Here is a 21,170-nt window from a genome sequence, read left to right on the forward strand (position 1 = left end):
GCGTGCCCACACAAGTTGACACACTTCAGGATATTGTCATCGCTTTTTGGTATGTACTGGAAATCCTGACAGCTTCTTCTCAGATTCAGAAAGGCATCAACGTTAAGGATGAAGATGACAACTCAGGGCTGTCCTTTTGGGGTGATTTAGGGTAACTTTTATTATTTTCCGTGTGTGGTAGTTCAGAAGCTTTGCGATAGTCATACCCAACTGTTACTTTTCTTCTCCCAGCTGCCTCTGATTCTTCCCACGTATATGCCAAGGCATCTTCTTTCTCTGGGAAGCATGGTAGTTGCTCCTCTGCCCCATATCATTTCTTTAATACCTACCTCTGTTAGGTATTTACTGCGCCCCGGCACTACGCTGAGACCTTTCGCTTGTGCTGCAAGTAAGACAGTGTGTCTTAAACTCTTAGAATAGAGCCTGGCACGTGGGAAATGCTCCGGACGTGGCCCCTCACACGGCACTTCATTTTCGTTTTTCCAGCAACTCTTGTGATACAGGTAGTATCATCCTCATTTCGGGGATGAGGAAGTTGAAACTCAGAGACATCGGGTGACTTGCCTAGGTTCACACTGTCAATAAGTGACAGAACCACTTAAGAAGCTTCGCGAGTAATACAATTCCGCATTCCCTGGCACTAGGTAGGACCTGAATGACAACCGGCCTTTTGGGCGTCGTCCCTTGGAGTCAGCTTCTCACTGGAATAGGACCTTTCGAGCAGGGAGCTCCTTTTCCCTATGCTTCGGGAGCTCCTGGCCATGCCACCTATGGGCATCCCCAGGCTTCCTGCTCACCGCCTGGTGCAAATATCACATCGTCACTGCTAGGCACCCACTCTGTGCCCAGCCTTATGCTAGGTGCTTTGCACATGCTCTTTCCTTTAATCCTCAAATTGCCTTATGAGGTAAATGCTGCTAAAAAGACTCGGAGACGTTCGTTACTTAAGTCCCTTCACCAGGAAGTGACAGCCAGAATTCAGACCTAGGTCTGCCTGATTCCGGGGCCCTTGCTTCTTGGGCTGTTCCTCACTGCCAGAAACTCCTCTTCAAGGCTGTTCTCAGAACTTGAATTAAAACATGGGCTCACCATTTCAGATTCTTTAGGCTTCGCCCCTCCCCCCGCCCAACCCCTGAGAGAGGATCTACGTGATGCCGTTAGATGTCTTGTATTGAGGAGCTTCGCATGGGGAGTCATGTTCTCATGGCTCATGGACCTATGTAGATGAATAAAGGAAAGGGGTTATTCTATCCCCAAGTACTTCAAACATACTGGAATAGGGTCTAGATCACTCTACTTATTTCTTCAACTGCTTTCCTCCAAGGAGCCAGTTTTCCCTCCATGCCTTGGGATTCCAGCATAGAGAGTTTGGAGTCTGTCCTATTTGAAATGTATTTTCACTGCCTGCTTTGGACATTTTTTCAGCCAAAGCTGTTAGGATTTCAGGACATTCAGGACAGTGGTGACAAGCTTCAGTCCTCAAGTCTTCTCTGTCTCCTCAGTTAATAGAAAGGAAACGTAGCCCATCTGTCTGGACCTCTGTAGAAGAATTTGGAGAAAAAAAAAATAACACGTAAGAAATGTTCCCTTATTTTGTGAGCTACCTTTAGTCTGTCCCGTTGCTCTGCAACGGAAAGCTTTTGCAAAAATACTTGAGTTTTCCTCTTCAAATAAGATAGAGTTTTTTAAAAAACAAAAAAATATCTAGAACAGTATTTCTTCAACTTTGATTATGAGACAGTCTTTGAGGATAACTGTTGTTATGTTTTACTCCCATAAAGATAAGCCCACGAATATCCAAAAGCCAATAGACTGAGTCAGCACACGTTTTATCTGTAAAATGAGGGAATTGAACGGAAATGGAGATGATGTCTAGTGCAGCGTCCACCGTTCGTGCGTATCGCAGTCTGTGGAAAGACAATTGCTGTCGGTCCAGCAGATGTAACCTGTCGGGTCAGTTCTCATTCTCCCCTTGGCTCAGGCACAATAGCTCCATGAAGAGAAGGCGGCACTAAAGACAGGAGGAGATAGGATAACTTGGAGTGGCCTGTATTTTGTTTTCACTACAGATAAACACAGGGCATTCATCTCAGCAGGAGGGCTGCCTGGGTAAGAGGAAGCACCGAGCCGATGGGTATAAGGCCATGGGTGAGCTACCAGGAAAGAGGGGGGGACAGTGGGGGTAGAGCACTGAGATAGTTGGGGGAAGGATAACAAACTACTAAATTGTTTTGGCTGCATAATTCTTCATAGTCTTTCTTAATAGGGAGCCAGGGGGGCGGGGCGGGGGGGGGAGAAGTGGGCAGGGGAAGACACACACGTGGAAGAGGTTACTTGCACAGAGCCCGCCAGTAAGCTTGTAGGTATTAATGCCATTTTTATTTTTTCAAAGCCAAAGGACATTCGGAGCCTCAAGGTTGAGGAACTGTGTTTAACCAGACATGTGACACTCACGTTCTTTCTCTTCATAACATCGTCTGACTGGATATTAACTAGTGTTACACAAACCCGACATGTTAATGGGCCTGAAAAAACGTAGAAGAAGGGGCTGGAATAGGAAGAATAGGGGAGTTTCCAAGGCAAGAACAAAAATGCATGGCTCCCAGCCGCACCGCTAACTCCCTCTGACCTCCGTTGTGGAAGAGTTTGAATCTTCGCTCCCCTTTTCTCCACCTACTAACATGTTTGATCTTCTGGCAACTGGTTCTCTATTTATCACAACATGGTTCTTTTTTTTTTTCTTCAAATTGAGATATAGTCCGCATAATAGAATATGCAACATTATAAAGTATATAGTCCAATGGTATACTTTGATAGACAATAATCACTGCTAATTCCAGAACATTGTCATTGCCCCCCTCGAAAGAAATACCATACCCATCAGCCTTTACTCCCCATTCCCCCCTCCTCCCAGGCCCCTGGCAACAACTAATTTACCTTCTGCCCCTATGGATTTGCCTATTCTGGACATTTCATAGAAATGTGTGTCTAGTTTCTTTCACATGGCTTGTTGGCTTCAAGATTTATCCGGTTGTAGCATGTTTCAGTACTTCATTCCTTTTTTTAATGTTTATTTATTTTTGAAAGAGAGCGCACACACAAGCGGGGAAGCGGCAGAGAGAGAGGGGGACAGAGGATCCAAAACCACAGAGCCTGATGTAGAGCTCGAACTCATGAACTGTGAGATGACGACCGGAGCCAAAGTCAGATGCTTAACCGACTGAGCCACCCAGGTGCTCCAGTCACATTTTGTTCATCCATTCGTGAGTTATTGGACATTTGGATTATTTTGACTTTTTGGCTATTGTGAATAATGCTGCTATGAGTATTCATGTACAAGTTTTTGTGTGGTCATATGTTTTTAATTCTCTTGGGTACATACCTAAGAGTGGAATTGCTGGGTCATGTAGTAACTCTATATTTAACCCTTTTGAGGAACTGCCGAACTGTTTTCCACAGTGACTACACCATTTTACATTCCCACCAATGTATGAAGATTCTGGTTTCCCCAAATCTTGCTACCACTTATCATTGTCTCTCTGTTCGATCATAGCCATCTTAGTGAGTGTAGAGTAGTATCTCATTGTAGCTTTGATTTATATTTCCCTAATGACCTAAGACATTGAGCATCTTTTCATGTGCTTATTGGCCATTCATGTATTTTCTTTGGCGAAATGTCTCTTCAAATCCTTTACCCATTTAAACATTTGATTATTTGTCTTTTCACTGAGTTTTAAGAGTTCTTTATATATTCTGGATGTTCTGGATACTAGACTTGTATCAGACATATGATAGTTTTGGGTTGTTTTTTTATTTTTAAATAAAGTCCAGTTTATCTATTTTTCCTTTGGTTTGTTGTGCTTTTTGTGTCATGTCTAAGAAACCGTCGCCTAAATCCAAGGTCATAAAGATTTCTCTCCTGAGAGTTTTATAGCTTGAGCTCTTCCTTCTAGGTCTTTGACTCATTTTGAGTTAATATTTATATATGGTGTGAAGTGTAGGAATCCAACTACATTATTTTGTATGGGGATATACGGTTGTCCCAGCATCATTTGAAAAGACTAGTCTTCCCACGTTGAATGGTGTTGGCACCCTTGTTGAAAATCAGTGGGCCATAAATGTGAGGATTTGTTCCTGGACTGTCAGTTCTGTTCCATCAACTTACATGTCTGTTCTTTTGCCAGTACCACACCGTGATTACTGTAGTTTTGAAGTAGGTTTTGAAACCAGGGCGTGTGAGTCTTCCCATTTTGTTGTTCTGTGTCAAAATCGTTTTGGAGCACCCGGGTAGCTCAGTTGGTTAAGTGGCCGGCTCTTGATTTCAGCTCAGGTCATGACCTCATGGTTTGTGAGATGGAACCCCGTGTTGCAATCTGCACTGACAGCATGGAGCCTGCTTGGGATGCTCCCTCTCCTTCTCCCTCTGCCCCTCCCCTGCTCACACTTTTCCCCACTCACACTCGCTCATGTTTGCTCTTCTGCACGGGTGTGTATGCTCGCTGTCTCTCAAAATGAATAGATAAACTTTTTTTTTTTTTTTAAAAAGATCATTTTGGCTATTCTCGGTCCCTTGAATTGACATACAGATTTTAGAATTAGCTTGCCAATTTTTGGAAAGAAGTCAGTTGGGGTTTGGATAGGGATTATACTGAAACCACAGTTCAATTTGGGGTATAGTGCCATTTTAACAATATTTTCTTCTGATCCGTGAACATGGCATATCTTTACACTTATTTCAATCTTCTTTAATTTCTTTCAACAACGTTTTGTGGTTTTTAGTGTGATTCTTGCACTTCTTTGGTTAAATGTTTTCCTAAGTATTTTGTTCTTTTGAGTACTGTTATACATGGAATTGTTTTTCTAATTTTATTTTTGGAATAGTCATTGCTGATGTATAGAAATAAAGCTAATTTTTACATATTGATCTTGTGTCCTGTAACCTTGCTGAACTCATTTATTAGTGCTAAGGTTTTTTTTCTACATTCCCAGGAATATGTCTTGTGGTCTTCTAGTTACCCAGGAAGATGTTGGAGCATTTCAAAGTCCCTATGGACATCTCATTTCTCAGCTTTTTCCTTTTAGGCTTTTTGTTTAGGCTATTTTTTGTCTTGTTATCAATTGCCTCACATAGCTGCCAGATTAAAACATTTATCTATAATTGTTTTCAAAAAATGCCCCTTGGGAAGAGGCTATTTTAGCACTGTGCAGTTCTCAGTGAGGTCAAGGGCAAGGCTTTCAAGTGAAGTTTTTTAGGGACCCCACTAGACAGGTAAAACAATGACAGTTTGTTCCTTGGGAATGAGGCTTTAAGGAACTTGAGCTCCATTCTGTTCCCCTGGGATGTGGGCAATTTTTAAGGCTACCATCACGATGGAGAGCAGAGGTTGAGGACAAGTTAAAACAACAGAGCTCACTGTTCTCATAGAAATTAGTAATTTTTTCTTTAATAAATGCTCTCCGGGTTGCTGCAAGCCCATTGGTTAAAATTTCCAAAGTTCTGAGAAAGTTGATTTTGACCATTTTTGCTAGTTTTTTGTTGTTGTTGTTGCTTTTACGGAAGGATGAATTTTCAGACGTCCTTCCTTTCTCATTTTCACTGATTCACCTGTAACAGGGCTTTAAAATGTCTAAAGTCTCAGGGCACCTGGGTGGCTCAGTTAACTGCCTGACTCTTGATTTCGGCTCAGGTCATGATCTTGCGGTCATGGGATCAAGCCCCATGTCAGGCTCTGCACTGGGCATGGAGCCTGCTTGGGATTCTCTCTCTCTCTCTTCCTCTGCCTCTCCTTCACTCATACTCTTGTACTCTCTCTCTCAAAAAATAGAATACAAAAATAAAAAATGAAATCTCTAAAGTCTCAATGATCACAGGCTAATTAAATACTTAATCATGGGAGATGATTAGAGGAAAGGAATAAAAATAGAAAATGTAATTCTTAGAGAAGCTCTCCCAGATGGAGAGATGAAGTTCAGCAAAGTGTTTCTATATTTAATGCTCTCAAAGTTAAGTTTAAGGTAACGGCTATTTTAAACCCCCTTTTTTTTTCATACAAGTTAAATACAGGCTTTGGAGTCAGAACTGAGTTCAGATTCCAGCTCTGCTTCTTGACTGGCTTGACAAACTGGGACAAATTATACAACCTCTCTGTACTTCAGTTTCCTCACTTGTAAAATGGGGTAATGATGTATCTATCACATAAGGTTATTGTGAGGTTTAAATGTGAAATGCTGATCACAGATGCCCTATGGCTCAATAGTATTGGTTGTGATGATTATCCTTATAATTTTGCAAAAGTACAGTGATGATTCTTGAGCAGAGTCAACCTAAAGGCAGATTTTCTTTTCTTTCTTCCTGTTTCCTTCACTTTATTTTTGCTGTAAAGAACTGAGAAGAAAATCTACTTGGCATTTTGGAATAAAAACTTGTGTCAAGCAGTGACAAAAAGTTATTTATTCAACAAGCCTTCACTAAGTAACTAGTAAATAACAAGCACTCTGTCAGGCACAGGGACAAAAATGACAATAGAGTATGGTCCCTGCCCTCAAGGAGCTGGCAGTCCAGGAGATGGATAAGGAAACGGGATCATATGCCACCTAACAAAGGCTGTCATAGGAGAATACACATGGTGGGGGTATAGCTTTCACCATTTCCTCTTAGATTAATCCCTTTGTCTTTGGCCCCCAAACTGAGGAATTGGTCCTATTTTTGTCTTTAACCGGGTGTTTTAAACTGTGGAATTTTTTACATTTCTAGAGATAAAGGAAAAGCACCTAGAATTACAGAGGACACTAGAAACAGTATTTCCTACAGAGCCTGGGCTTCCTACCAGCATAGTCACTTCTAGGATTTTCAGCCCAAAAAGTTCTTTGGCATATCTTTGCTTTGCTGTCCACGTAAAAAAAAAATTTTTTTTTTTCCTCTTTCTGTTCTCCACTTTATCGTCCAGAGAGCTGGGTAGTTCCCAAAGGAAGAGTGCTTTACAGAATCTAAGGGTGATTTATAGGCAAAGGCAGAAAATGATTAGTTTTCACCTTCCAGTTCCATACCCCCAAAATGAACATAAACTTTCATGGTAGTCATTACTGGAAATGCAGATAATTTTAATTCCATTGCATTTTTCAGAATTATCAGTCGTAACCCTCTGTCAACTGTTGAAGATTCCTATCTTTTTAAGTTGCCAGCATTAAAATATTTGTAAGTATTGCAACAATCTCATGGCTCATGAGATGATTTCTGATCTTTTTTGTTGTCATCAAAAGATTAAGTATTTTGCGTTTTGGTTAAAAAGTCGTAATTTAAATTTTAACTGGGTTATTGAAATAAGCATTATTAGCAAAGAAAAAACGTATATGGGCAAGATAGCCTGCAGAGGAAGGAGTAGTATTGAAGAACACATAACAGACATGGGACTTGTAGATGTAGGTAGAAATACCATTTATCTCAAAGTGGAAAGTGGAGTAAGGTGTATATTAAAAGAAAAAAAGACTAATCAAGAGAGGTGGATGCAATTGAGAATGAAAATGAGGATAAGAGTAAAAAGGATTGTACTGTTGAGCACCAAGGTGATTAATTTGATGATGCACATAAAATGTCTTCATTGGGAGCTTTCTGAAATTATTGTCCATAGCAAGAAAACTCTTGAGCTGACTTGACAAAGAAGCCAGAATTGAAGTAATCACATGTTGCTAAGTATCTTTTTAGGTACAGAATTTTTATCCTTGGGTTCAAATCACGCATGTTTGGGCTTTCTCCTTCAGAGACATGGGATCAACACAGGTGTCACTTACAACAGTTGAGAGCATCCTCATGATGACCGTTGAATTGGAAACACTGTAAGTTGATTTTTCTTATGTGTATTTTCACTTAGTTGTTTACTTAGATTTGTTTTATTGTTTTCTTAAGTCAGATTTATTGAGGTATAAAATTTACTCTTTTTAAGCATACAGTTTGATGAGTTTTGACAAACGTGTAGTTATGTAACCACCACCACATTTGAGACGTAGAACATTTCTGTCACCCCAAAAGGCCCCTATGTGCCTTTGCAGCCAATCCCCTTTTCTCACCACCAGCCCTGGCAACCACCAACCTAATTTTTGTCCCTATAGTTTTGCCTTTTCTACAGTGTCTTATAAATGAAATCATACAAGGGGCACCTGGGTGGCTCAGGCAGTTAAGCGTCCGACTTCAGCTCAGGTCATGATCTCGCGGTCTGTGAGTTCAAGCCCTGCATCGGACTCTGTCCTGACAGCTCAGAGCCTGGAGCCTGCTTCAGATTCTGTGTCTCCCTGTCTCTCTACCCCTTCCCCATTTGCACTCCATCTCTCTCTCTCTCTCAAAAATAAATGAACATTAAAAAAAATAAATAAATGAAATCATACAGTATGCAGTCTTCTGTGATTGGTTCCTTTCAGCATAATCCTTTTGAGATTCATCCATGTTTGTTTTTTTTTTAACTTTTTTAACGTTTATTTATTTTTGAGAAACAGAGAGCATAAGCAGGAGAGGGGCAGAGAGAGAGAGAGAGACACAGAACCCGAAGCAGGCTCCAGGCTCTGTCAGCACAGAGCCCAATACAGGGCATGAACCTGCGGAACATGAGATCATGGCCTGAGCCAAAGTCGGTCACTTATCTGACTGAGCCACCCAGGCACCCCAGAGACTCATCCATGTTTTTGCACATGTCAGTAGTTCATTTCCTTTTTATTGCCGAGTAGTATTGCAGTTGTGAGGATATACCAGTTTGTTTATGCATTCATCAGTTAATGGGCATTTGAGTTGTTTCTAGCTTTTTGGCCTTTATGAATAAAGTTGCTTAAAACACTTACATGCAGGTCTTCGTGTGAGCATATGTTTTCATTGGGGGAGGGGGGCAGGTGGTAAAATACCTAATGGCAGGATTGCTACATCATATGCTGAGTGTATATTTAACTTTTTAAGAAACTGCTTACCTGTTTTCTAAAGTGGATGTACCATTTTGCATTCCAGCCAGCAGTATATGAGATCTTCTATCTATCCTTTCTTCTAATGTCTTTATCTATTTTTCATAAGGTGAATGTTGGCCTTAAAATTGAGTTGGGAAGTATTCCCCTCTCTTCAATTCTCTAGTACAGTTTGTGCAGAATTGGCATTATTTTTTCCTTAAATGTTTGCTAGAATTCACCAGTGAAGCCATGTGGGCTTGAAGCTTTCTTTGTGAGAAAGTGTTAAACTACAGATTTTATTTTTGTAATAGTGCTACTTAAATTACATACTTTATTTTTTTGAGTAGTTCATGTCTTTCAGGGAATCTATTTCATCTTGAAGTTATTGACATAAAGTATTTTATAATAATCCCTTATTATCCTTTTAGTATCTGTAGAATTGTAGTGATGTCATTCCTCTCATTTTTGATATTGATAATTTGTGTCTTCTCTTGTCTTTTCTTGATAAATCTGGCCAGAAGTTTATCAGTTTTACTTATCTTCTCTAAAAAGTGCCTTTTCATTACACTGACTTCTCTATTTTTGTTTTCCTTTTCAAAAATTTCTGCTTTGATCTTTATCATTCCATTTTCTCTCCTTACTCAGTGATGAATTTCCTTTTCTTTTTCTAGTTTCTTAAAAGTGGACACTGGGGAAGATGAATACTATATGAGCAACATCCCACATGTTGACATGTTGTGTTTTCAGTTTCAGTTGGTACAAAATAGTTTCTAATATCCATTTTGACTTATTTGACCAATAGGGTTACTTAGGAGTGTGTTGGTTAGTTTCTAAATATTTGGAGATTTTACAGATCTGTTAATTTGTTATTTAATTCCATTGTGGTCACAGAACAATATGTTGGATGACTGAAATCCTTTTAAATTTATTGAGGCTTGTTTTATAGCCAATGAATTCTGGTAATAGATGAGAATATGGCCTATTTTGATAAATATTATGTGTCCACTTGAAAGAAAATATGTAGTCTGCTGATTTGGTGTGGAGTATTCTATAAATGTCAACTAGGTCAAGTAGGTTGGTAGTATTTTTCAAGTCTGATGTATCATTACTCATTTTCTATATATTTTTTCTGTCAATTATTGAGAGAGGGATATTGAAATCTCCAACTATAATTGAGTGCTTATGTGTCTCTCTTTCCTATTCTCCTTAATATATTTGGAAGTTCTATTATCAGACACATAAATTCTTAAGTTATGTCTTTTCTAATAGTTGACATTTCTATCACAATGGAATAACCTCATTTATCCCTGGTAATATCTTTGCTTTGAAATTGACTTTGTCCTATAGTAAATATAGCCACTCAAGGTTTCGTTTGATTAGTGTTAGCAAAGCATAATTTCTTCCATATTTTTAACCTACTTATATCTTTGTATTGAAGATGAATCTTATAGACAGCATATAGTTGGCTTTTGCTTTTTTATCCAGTATGACAACTCTATCTTTTAATTAGGTGATTATACCATTTATATTTAATGTAATTATTTATATGCTTACATTTAAAGCTACTGTCTACTCTTTTCTATGTATCCCATCTGTTCTTTGTTTCTTTTCTTTTTCTTTTTCTTCTTCTTCCTGCTCTTGGGTTGATTTAGTACGTTTTATTATTTTTTGGTGGGGGGATAAATAGTTACAACTCAGGTTTTGTTATTTTAGTAGCTGTTTAATGGTTTGTAGTGTTCATGTTTAACTTATCACAGTCTATCTTCAAATGATATTATATGATTTCATGAATAGTATAAGAACCTTACAATAAATAGTGTACTTCCATTGTTCCCCTCCTGACCTTTGTGCTATTGTTTTCATACATTTTACTTTTAGCACACCATATTATTTTTTTTGTTTAAATAGTCAGTTATCTTTTTTTATTTTTGTATTTTTGAGAGAGACAGAGTGCAAGTGGGGGAGGGGCAGAGAGAGAGGGAGACACAGAATCTGAAGCAGGCTCCAGGCTCTGAGCTGTAGACACAGAGCCTGATGTGGGGCCTGAAATCACAGACTATGAGATCATGACCTGAGCTGAAGTCAGATGCTTAACTGACTGAGCCACCTGGGTGCCCCTCAATTATCTCTTTTATTGAAGTATATATAGATCATGTAATATTAAATTAGTTTCAGGTGTACAACACAGTGATCTTTTATATACATTATGAAATGCTCACAACACAGTGATCAATTATATACATTATGAAATGCTCACCACAATAAGTATATTACAGTATTATTGACTATATTCCCTATGCTGTACTTTTCATCTGGTGACTTATTTATTTTATAACTGCAAGTTGGTACCTCTTAACCCTTTTCACTCATTTTGTCCATATCCCCAGTTTGTTCTCCGTATTTACAAGTGTTTTCTCTTTTTTGTTGTTGTTTATTCATTCATTTGGTTTTTTGTTTATTTTTTGTTTATTTTTTACCTTGTTTTATTTTTTATTTTTTAAAATTTGCATCCAAATTAGTTAGCATATAGTGCAACAATGATTTCAGGAGTAGAGTCCTTAGTGCCCCTTACCCATTTAGCCCATCCCCCCTCCCACAACCCCTCCAGTAACCCTCAGTTTGTTTTCCATATTTATGAGGCTCTTCTGTTTTGTCCCCCTCCCTGTTCTTACATTATTTTTGTTTCCCTTCCCTATGTTCATCTGTTTTGTCTCTTAAAGTCATCATATGAGTGAAGTGATAGGATTTTTGTCTTTCACTGACTAATTTCACTTAGCGTAATACCCTCCAGTTCCATCCATGTAGTTGCAAACGGCAAGATTTCATTCTTTTTGATTGCCAAGTAATACTCCATTGTATATATATACCACATCTTTCATCCATTCATCCATCAATGGACATTTGGGCTCTTTCCATACTTTGGCTATTGTTGATAGTGCTGCTATAAACATTGGGTGCACATGCCCCTTCAAATCAGCATTTTTGTATCCTTTGGTTAAATGCCTAGTAGTACAATTGCTGGGTTGTAGGGTAGTTCTATTTTTAACTTTTTAAAAACCTCCATACTGTTTTCCAGAGTGGCTACAGCAGTTTGCATTCCCACCAGCAGCGCAGAAGGGTTCCCCTTTCTCCACATCTGTTGTTTCCTGAGTTATTAATTTTAGCCATTCTGACACATGTGAGGTGGTATCTCATTGTGATTTTGATTTGTATTTCCTTGATGATGAGTGATATTGAGCATCTTTTCATGTGTCTGTTAGCCTTCCGGATGTCTTCTTTGAAAAACTGTCTATTCATGTCTTCTGCCCTTTTCTTAACTGGATTATGTATTTGATTTTTTGGGTGTTGAGTCCTTTATATATTTTGGATACTAGCCCTTTATCAGATTATGTCATTTGCAAATATGTTCTCCCATTTCATCAGTTGCCTTTTAATTTTGTTGATTGTTTCCTTTGCTGTACAGCTTTTTATCTTTTTTTCATGGATGTTTATTTTTGAGAGAGAGAGCACAAGAGTGGGGTAGGGGCAGAGAGTGAGGGAGACAGAGGATCTGAGCAGGCTCCGCACTGTCAACAGAGAGTCGATGCGGAACTCGAGCTCACAAACCGTGAGATTATGACCTGAGCTGAAGTCAGAAGCTTAACCGACTGAGACACCCAGGTGCCCCAGAAGGTTTTTATCTTGATGAGGTCCCAATAATTCATTAAAAAAAATGTTGTTTGTTTGTTTGTTTATGTTTATTTTTGAGAGAGAGAGACAGAGTGCAAGCAGGGGAGGGGCAGAGAGAGAGAGGGAGACACAGAATCTGAAGCAGGCTCCAGGCTCCAAGCTGTCAGCACAGAGCCTGACACGGGGCTCAGACTCACGAACTGTAAGATCATGATCTGAGCCAAGTGAGATACTTAACCAACTGAGCCACCCAGGTGCCCCTATTAATTAATTAATTAATTAAGAACATGGACACACACATACATGTATGCATGGGGGGGAGCAGAGAGAGAGGGAGAGAGAGAATCTCAAGTGGAGAGAGAATCCTGATGCGGGATTCAATCCACGACCCTGAGATCACGACCTGAGCCAACACCAAGAGTCAGGCATTCAACCCGCTAAGCCACCCAGGCACTCCTCAGTAGTTCATTTGTACTTTTGTTTCCCTTGCCTCTGGAGACATGTCTCTAGTAAGAAGTTGCTTTAGCTGAGATCAAAGAGGTTTCTGCCTGTGTTCTCCTCTAGGATTTTGATGGTTTCCCGTCTCACATTTAGGTCTTTCATCCATTTTGAATTTATTTTTGTGTATGGTGTAAAAAAGTGGTTTAGTTTCATTCTTCTGCACGTTACGGTCCAGTTTTCCCAACACCATTTATTGCGAAGACTATCTTTTTTCCACTGGATATTCTGCTTTATCGAAGATTAGTTGACCATATATTTGTGGCTCCATTTCTCGGTTCTCTATTCTATTCTATTGATCTATGTGTCTGTTTTTGTGCAGTACCACACTGTCTTGATGATTCCAGCTTTGTAATACAGTTTGAAGTCCAGAATCATGATGCCTCCAGCTTTGTTTGTTTGTTTTTTCCCAACATTATAATTCGGGGTCTTTTCTTGTTCCATACAACTTTTAGAATTGTTTGTTCTCGCTCTGTGAAAAATACTGGTGTTTGATAGGGATTGAATTGAATGTGTAGTTTGCTTTGAGTAGTATAGACATTTTAACAATATTTGTTCTTCCAATCCTTGAGCATGGGATGTTTTTCCATTTCTTTCTGTCTTCTTCAATTTATTTTCATAAGCGTTCTATTGTTTTCAGCATACAGATCTTTTACCTCTTTGATTAGGTTTATTCCTAGGTATCTTATGGTTTTTGGTGTATTTTTTTTTTAATTTTAGAGTCAGAGTGTACAAGTTGGGGAGAGGGGCAGAGGAGAGAGAGAGAGAGAGAGAGAGAGAGAGAGAGAGAATCTTAAGAGAATCTTAATCTAATCCATGCTGAGTGTGGAGCCTGACACAGGGCTCGATCTCACGACCCTGAGATCCTGAGCCGAAATCAAGAGTAGGATGCTTCATCGACTTAGCCCATCCAGGCACCCCTTGTTTGTTTGTTTTTTTCTGAGATTCTACATATAAGTGAAATCATATAGTGAAATGATATACATACATATAGTGAAGTGAAATCATAACCTATATAGTTACCAGTTCTAATGTTCTTCATTCCTTTGTGTGGATCCACATTTCCGTCTGCTATCCTTTTCCTTCTGCTTAAAAATACTTTCTTTAGGGGCACCTGGGTGGCTCAGTCAGTTAAGCATCCAACTCTTGATTTTGGCTCAGGTCATAATCTCACAGTTTGTGAGCTCAAGTCCCGCGTTGGGCTTTGCTTGGGATTCTCTGTCTCCTCAGTGCTCTTTCCCCCTTGCACACGCATACTGCACGTGCCCTCTCTCTCTGTCTCTCAAATAAACATTTAAAAAAATACTTCCTTTGGCATTTCTACAGTGTAAGCCTGCTAATGATGAATTCTTCCAGCTCTTGTATGTCTCAGATAGTCTGTCTTGCTTTTATTTTTGAAAGATTTGGGTATAGAATTCTAGCTTGATAGCTATTTGGTCCCCCTCTCCTTTTCACTGCTTGAAAGATGTTGCCCCACCGAGTTCTGGCTTACATTATTTCCAACAAGAAATATGTTGTCATTGTTATATCTTTGTTGCTCTGTGTGTCATGTGTGGTTTTGTTCCTTTGGCTGCTTTTAAGATTTGCTCTTTATCGCTGGCTTTGACCAGTTTGATTATCATGTGCCGTGGTGTAGTTTTATCCGTGTTTAATGGATTAAACTAAACATGTAGTTTAATCCATGTTGTGCTCAGATTTCATTGACCTTGCTGGATTTGTGAGTTTATAGGGTTTACTTATTTGGAAATGTGGGGGCTATTAGTTTTTCAAATTTTTTTTATATCTCCTCTCCTTCGTGGACTCTAAGTATACATATATTAGGCCACTTGAAGTTGTTGCACAATTCATTGAGTTAAGGAGAGGCATGGGGTTTTTTCCATATATGAAATACTGTTATAATAACTTTTTTAAATGCCCTTGTCTGCTAATTGTAGCATTTGTGTAGATTATGGATTAGTTTTTGATTGATTGCTTTTTTAAAAAAAAAATTTAACATTTGTTTATTTTTAAGACACAGAGAGTGATCAGGGAAGGGGTAGAGAGAGAGGAAGTTAAATCTGAAGCAGGTTCCAGACTCCGAGCTCTCAGCACAGAGCCTGATGTGGGGCTCAAACCCATGAACCACGAGATTATGACCTGAGCCAAAGTTGATTGCTTTTTATCCTCAGTATGGGCCATATTTCAGATTTATTCAAACTCTTAGAAGTCTACCCTCTTTCTGTGTGCTCTCAACCCGAAGTGAGACTTTTGGCTTGGAAGGAGTTACCTGTGTATTAAACTACTGATCAGTGTCACCCAGTTCTAATCTCTATCTCATTCTAAGGGTACCATACCCCATGTCATCCTTACCTTTCCGTTGGGCACCTCTGTCCTTCTATCTGTGTATTTATAATATTCAAGAGCAGCAGTTGGCCAACTGGTCCCTACCCAACCATCCAGGCCATGTGCCTCAAGAATTCCTTTTTGCACAGCCCTGTGATGACTTTGGCCCGCCTCTTCTACCTGCTCGAGTAACTCCTTTACCACTAATTTAATTGTCTGTGTTTCCATTTATAGGATTTTACCTAGCCGTATGGCCTGCTGTCTCTGCCAATTTAAAAATACTATTGAGGTTGTCTGTAAGACAGTCAAGCTACATTGTGACAGTGCATGTCTGACAAATGGCACACGTTGTGGTAAGTCCTAATTGCCTGATGATAAATTTGTAAATTTTTATTTTATTTGTGGTTTAACTTTTATTTTTAATCAACAATGATAATTTTTTTTAATGTTTATTCATTTTTGAGAGAGAGAGCATGCACGTGCGTGAGCTGGGAGGGGGCAGAGAGTGAGTGAGGGGGACAGAGAATCCGAAGCAGGCTCTACACTGACAGCAGCAAGCCCCATGCGGGGCTGAACTGTGATATCATGACCTGAGCCAAAGTCGGATGCTTAACTGACTGGGCCACCCAGGCACCCTAACAATGGTAAATTTTTAAACTAATGATGTCATTGCATTATTTTTACTCATTCAGAGTTCAGATCCCTAAATTTCTAAGAACTATTCCTTTGTGAAAAGTCAGATTCTCAGTTACATTATTAAGTCAACTACCCACCCCCAAATGAAAACCTGTTCACATAGTACATCACAGCTTATAAGCTGATTTTACGTGCGTTAGGTCTCAGGTGCCCTTTGTCTTATAGGACAGGTGGAGATACCTTTTTGTTTATTTTGTTGTTTTTATAAGTGTGTAAGAGTACAAGTGATGCTGATTTCTGAAAAAGTTTTATTTGGAGCCTCTGTGTTTCTGTGCCCTAACCAGAAGCTGCTACCCAACCGTTCTAACAGATGAGAGGGCTCTTCTATTCTTGGGCTGTCCAACTCTTGTTCTGAATCTTAAGCTTTTCTATCCAAAACACAGGTGCTTTTAGGTATTTTTCTGTTCTTAGGTTTTATTGGCACTAACTTGGTGACTTCCAAAATGTGCTTTTGCACCTGGATAGCTTGAATATGGGTCCCTGTCAATGGTCTAGGGCACAGCATAAATTACACTTTGCTACTTCTATAAGTGGTGTTGCTTGTTTTCCAAAACAATGTTTTACCAATTATCTTACTCCCTTCTCCCTTAGAGGTGGGCAGAATAGGCATTTTTTTTTTTTATCTCCTTTGACAGGCGAGGAAAAATGAGATCAGAGGTGCCTTAGCCTAGCACTCGAGTCTCCTCTCCCGTTTTGGGCGCTCCGCCAGCCCGCTGCTCCTCCTCTCTCGTGACCTTTATCACCTCCTCCTCCGATTCTCACCAGCACCACTAAAAATACTTTTAATTCTTCTGGAAAAACCCAGCTGCACAGTGCTGTTCAGTGTACACAAGCTGTACGCTTGACCTTCATGTAGTTGGAAGCTCTGGATGGTTCCCTCAGTAAAGCTAGAAATCTGGAAATGAAAGGAAATGAAAGCAAAGTAGGCATTTGACCAAAGTTTCTTTATCCCTTCTGCATTTTAAAACCTCAAGTATCATTCCGTTGATTTTTTTGAATGCCCCACAGTGGCATCTCTCTCATAGCTGGAAAATCTCTTAACCTATACCCCACATCTCTGCCCAAATTTAAGCAAAGAACCAGGGTGGACTTAGCGGGTCTTGTGTTTAGTTTTTTCTGTCTAGAGCTTATGTTACGGGAGGTGCGATATATGGGAGCAGGGACCAAGCGAAGGAATTGGTGGGTGGGCGGAGAGGGCGTGTCCAGATGAGGGCCTGCTGGTGACGGGTGTTGTCCCGTGCATATGTGATGGTAGCAAGAACTCAAGCCCACTGAAGACGTAGAAGGAGGAAGACTCGCGCTCCCTCTGCCCCCGAAGCAGGACAGGGTGGGGTATGTGAATGCCAGGAGTCGCACTAGAGCTGCACACAGTTTAGCCGAGTATCTTCCGGCCTTGGCTTTTCTTGAGGCCTGGGCAATCGGCCCTTAGGGACCAATGGAATAACTCTAAATATACTTATTCACACTGTGGAATGTTCTGAGGAAATAGCTACTTTTTCAAAACACATCTTTTTGTCCTTTTGTTGTTGCCAATCGTGGGTCCAAGTTTGAGTTCGTCTCCTCTCTAAATGGCGCTCGAGTATTTGCTGATTCTTAATTTGCTTGACTGGGACGTATGACTGTGCATTGACAAAGAGCTGTGCTGTCAGTCTTCCATTATCAGAACTCATCTCTTCTTCTTCTTCGACAGATCAGGAAGTATACCTAAGGAAGGCAGAGGGATCATTCATGAAGGTATTGACAGCTCGAAAGAAGAGCGCCAGCACGGAGCTGACTATTGAGCCAGAGAAGGCGTCCTCAGACATAGATCGTGTCAGTTTGTCAGCCTTTATGAACGAGCAGCTAGACTTCAATGACGAAAGTGATGTCATTAGTGCACTGAATTACATATTGCCTTATTTCTCGGAGGGCAATCTAGAAGACGTAGAATCGACGCTGTTACCGTTCATTAAACTTCTGTTTTCAAATGTGCAAGAGGGAGACAAGCCCGTGGGTCACTCGATGAACGACACAGGGGACCCTTCTCTTAAACCTGGATCCAACAATTCAACTTACAAGAATAAACTGAGAAAACTCTACTTTCTGGAAAATTTGGTAGATGCAGAAATTCAGGAAAAAATTGATGACGTGAAAAAGAAAGAAAAAATGGCCATGCTTATACATTCCAGCCTTTTAGGTCCCAAGTTTAAACGTCAAATCTTTCCAAAGAAATTGGAAACTGCCCAACCGCAGGAGAAGAGCCTAGACGAGGTTGAGAGTGTGGGGAAAAAGTTCCTGAGAGTGAACAAGGTCATCAAGGGCCCAAAGGGCATACGGAAAAGGCACTTAAAAGAACTGAGACGTCAGAACATCCAGAGGAAACAGAGCGCCCAGCCATCTGTGGAGAACATGGCCAAGGAAAGAAGGCTCAGGACACCATCCCCGGGGGAGCTTCCCGTGGCGCACAGGCCCAGCAAATCAGTGGGAAGCTCCTTCAATACAGAGCCTTCGTTCATAGATGAGCACAAGGCAGCGGTCTCTTCTCTCATGAAGCAATACTTTTTGGACAGGCCTTCTGCCACCCCCGCTCCCAAGGAAAGAAGGCTCAGGAGACCATCCCCAGGGGAGCTTCCCGTGGCGCACAGGCCCAGCAAATTAGTGGGAAGCTCCTTCAATACAGAGCCTTCGTTCGTAGATGAGCACAAGGCAGCGGTCTCTTCTTTCCTGAAGCAATACTCTTTGGGCAGGCCTTCTGCCACCCCCGCTCCAAAATCCCCACCTGACGTGAAAAAAGAATCAAAAGACTTAACGTACACCATTTTTGTTTTAGAAGATGCAAATGCTAGAGTTAGAAATATGAAGCCTTTCAGACCAGCCTCACTCCCCAGAAAGACACACCGCTTTCATAAAAGTCGCTCCCGTGTGGTCCACAGAACACCCAAGGCCAAACTGAATCGAAAGTCCAGAAAGGAAAGTTCACTCAGTAATAGACAGCTGCTTGCAAAGAGGCCTCCATCCTCTGCAGTCAGGAGCCTCATAAATTCCCCTTCACGAGAGGATTTTTCATCTCCGGGAGAACTGAGTCCTCAGAAAAATCCTTTTCCAGAATTATTTGCTCCTTCAGGAACTTACAGAGAAAACACTACTGTAGAGAACACTACTGCCCAAAATGTTTCTGAAGAAAATATTTCTACAGGAAACACTACTGTGCCAGAACAAACCCTCCCTGAATTCACAGACCGTAAGAATCTTTCCACTGCTAATTCTACTGTTACTGCAGACAACTCTATGCCGACCATTAAACAAACCAATGATACACAACGGGAATACCACAATGTGGGCACTGGCTTGCCCCCAAAAGCCACAGGCTTCACTGTGTCAAAGCTCTCGTCCCCAGGTGATCTGTTTGAAATTCAGTTAAACCAGCAGCTACAGTCCCTCATCCCCAGCAATGACGTGAGAAGGCTCATTTCTCATGTTATCCGGACTTTGAAAATGGACTGCTCTGAGACCCAGGTGCAGCTGGCCTGTGCCAAGCTCATCTCCAGAACAGGCCTCCTGATGAAGCTTCTCAGCGAGCAGCAAGAAGTAAAGGTGTCCAAGGCAGAGTGGGATACGGACCAATGGAAAAATGAGAATTATATCAATGAGAGCACAGAAGTCCAGAGTGAACAGAGAGGGCAGGAGTCAAGGGAGGTGAGGATAAATCCCCAAATGTGGGGTCTCGACATTTAGGTGGTTTAGGACATGGACCCAAGCACAAGGACCAGGGGCTCCTAGTCCGGGTCTTGTCTTGGCCACATAATTTTGGCTAAGGCAGTGATCTGCCACTTTGCTCATTTAGGAAACAGTGCCGCTGTTCCCAGAGGAGACAAAAAGAGGACCTAACATACAAGATACATCAAGTCTTGAAGAAAATGCTAATGATTAAGATTACATATCACATTAGATTTGGTATATTCCTTAAGAACCTATAAGCGATTCATCGGAAAGAATGGGGTTTTAGAGTCGTTAAAGAATAGTTAACTTTCATCCTATCTCTGTTTTCTAAAAAAATTGTTCTTTCCCTTTTTTTTAGCTCACAAAAGAAGTTCCAGGCTATGGCTATAACAACAAACTCATCTTGGCAATATCTGTGACTGTAGTAGTGATGATTTTGATCATAGTGTTCTGTCTCATTGAGGTAAGGACAACAATTAGTTCAGATTCCCAGACTATATTCCTTCTTTATAATAGATTCAGAACCCACAAACTGAAAATCAAAGCCACTTTCCCACCTATCACGACTTGATATCCCTCTTCAGTCTGGAGGACTGAGATATGCTTTGTCCTTTTATTGCAAAGTATATTCCAGGGATTTTAAAAGGAACCCCACTGCCGGGAGACATCTGTGGATTGTAACCAAGATAACAAGCCATTAGCTTGTTCTGAGACATTAGGTCTAAGAAGGCCACAGTTGACATGATAGTAAAATTTCTTCAACTCAAAAAAATGATGTCGATTCGATGCACTCACCAGTCATCCTCCTACTACCACTGATTTCTTTCCTCGTTGGCTAAAATGATGAGAGAGAAATAGTCTTCACCTTCATGGAGCTATCAGTCATCTTGGAAGAAAGGGCATGGCTTAGAGATAAAAGTGTCATCTTGTTGATTAATTAGATGTGCCTACAGCTCTCTCCCCCACTTCGCAAGGCATTGTGTAAACAGGTTCAGTTAAAACCCTGCAGCTAAAATCCTGCATCAGGCTACTCAGAGCGTGTCATAATTACAGTTGCCTATTCCTGGAGCTTGCCTGTTTACCTTTTATTCAATTATGTATGAATTGAATATATATTCAATATATTTATTCAAATATACATATGCTTATTATATATCTATATCTATATCTATCTATCTATCTATCTATCTATATATATATAGATATATATATATTGCCATCTGTCATGGCAACCCTCCATTTCAGCCAAAACAGCCCCTCACCATCCCCTAGTCAGACCATGCCCATTCCTACTTTTGTTGGTGACTTTGCCCACTTGAAATTCCTTTATTTCACTCTGCTGGTGGAAGTCCCGTGAGCCTTCA

At 40.4% G+C, this 21,170-nt stretch overlaps 1 protein-coding gene across 7 annotated transcripts in view; it reads left to right on the plus strand.

Moving 5' to 3' along the window:
- LOC144615369 (uncharacterized) overlaps positions 1–21,170 on the plus strand; it is a 48,014-nt gene that overhangs the window by 21,389 nt on the left and 5,455 nt on the right. For 6 of the 7 annotated variants that reach the window (XM_081794882.1, XM_081794885.1, XM_081794884.1 and 3 more), the window contains 5 exons: positions 7,124–7,195; positions 7,759–7,833; positions 15,646–15,764; positions 17,798–19,782; positions 20,165–20,269. In XM_081794882.1, the coding sequence (XP_081651008.1) occupies positions 7,124–7,195; positions 7,759–7,833; positions 15,646–15,764; positions 17,798–19,782; positions 20,165–20,269 (2,356 nt within the window). The remainder of the gene's footprint in view (positions 1–7,123; positions 7,196–7,758; positions 7,834–15,645; positions 15,765–17,797; positions 19,783–20,164; positions 20,270–21,170) is intronic. The other variant, XM_081794888.1, reaches the window with a different exon arrangement.

The sequence above is a fragment of the Panthera onca genome, assembly GCF_046562875.1.
Source record: "Panthera onca isolate mPanOnc1 chromosome E1 unlocalized genomic scaffold, mPanOnc1 haplotype 2 h2.Chr16_ul_8, whole genome shotgun sequence".
Lineage (NCBI taxonomy): Eukaryota > Metazoa > Chordata > Mammalia > Carnivora > Felidae > Panthera > Panthera onca.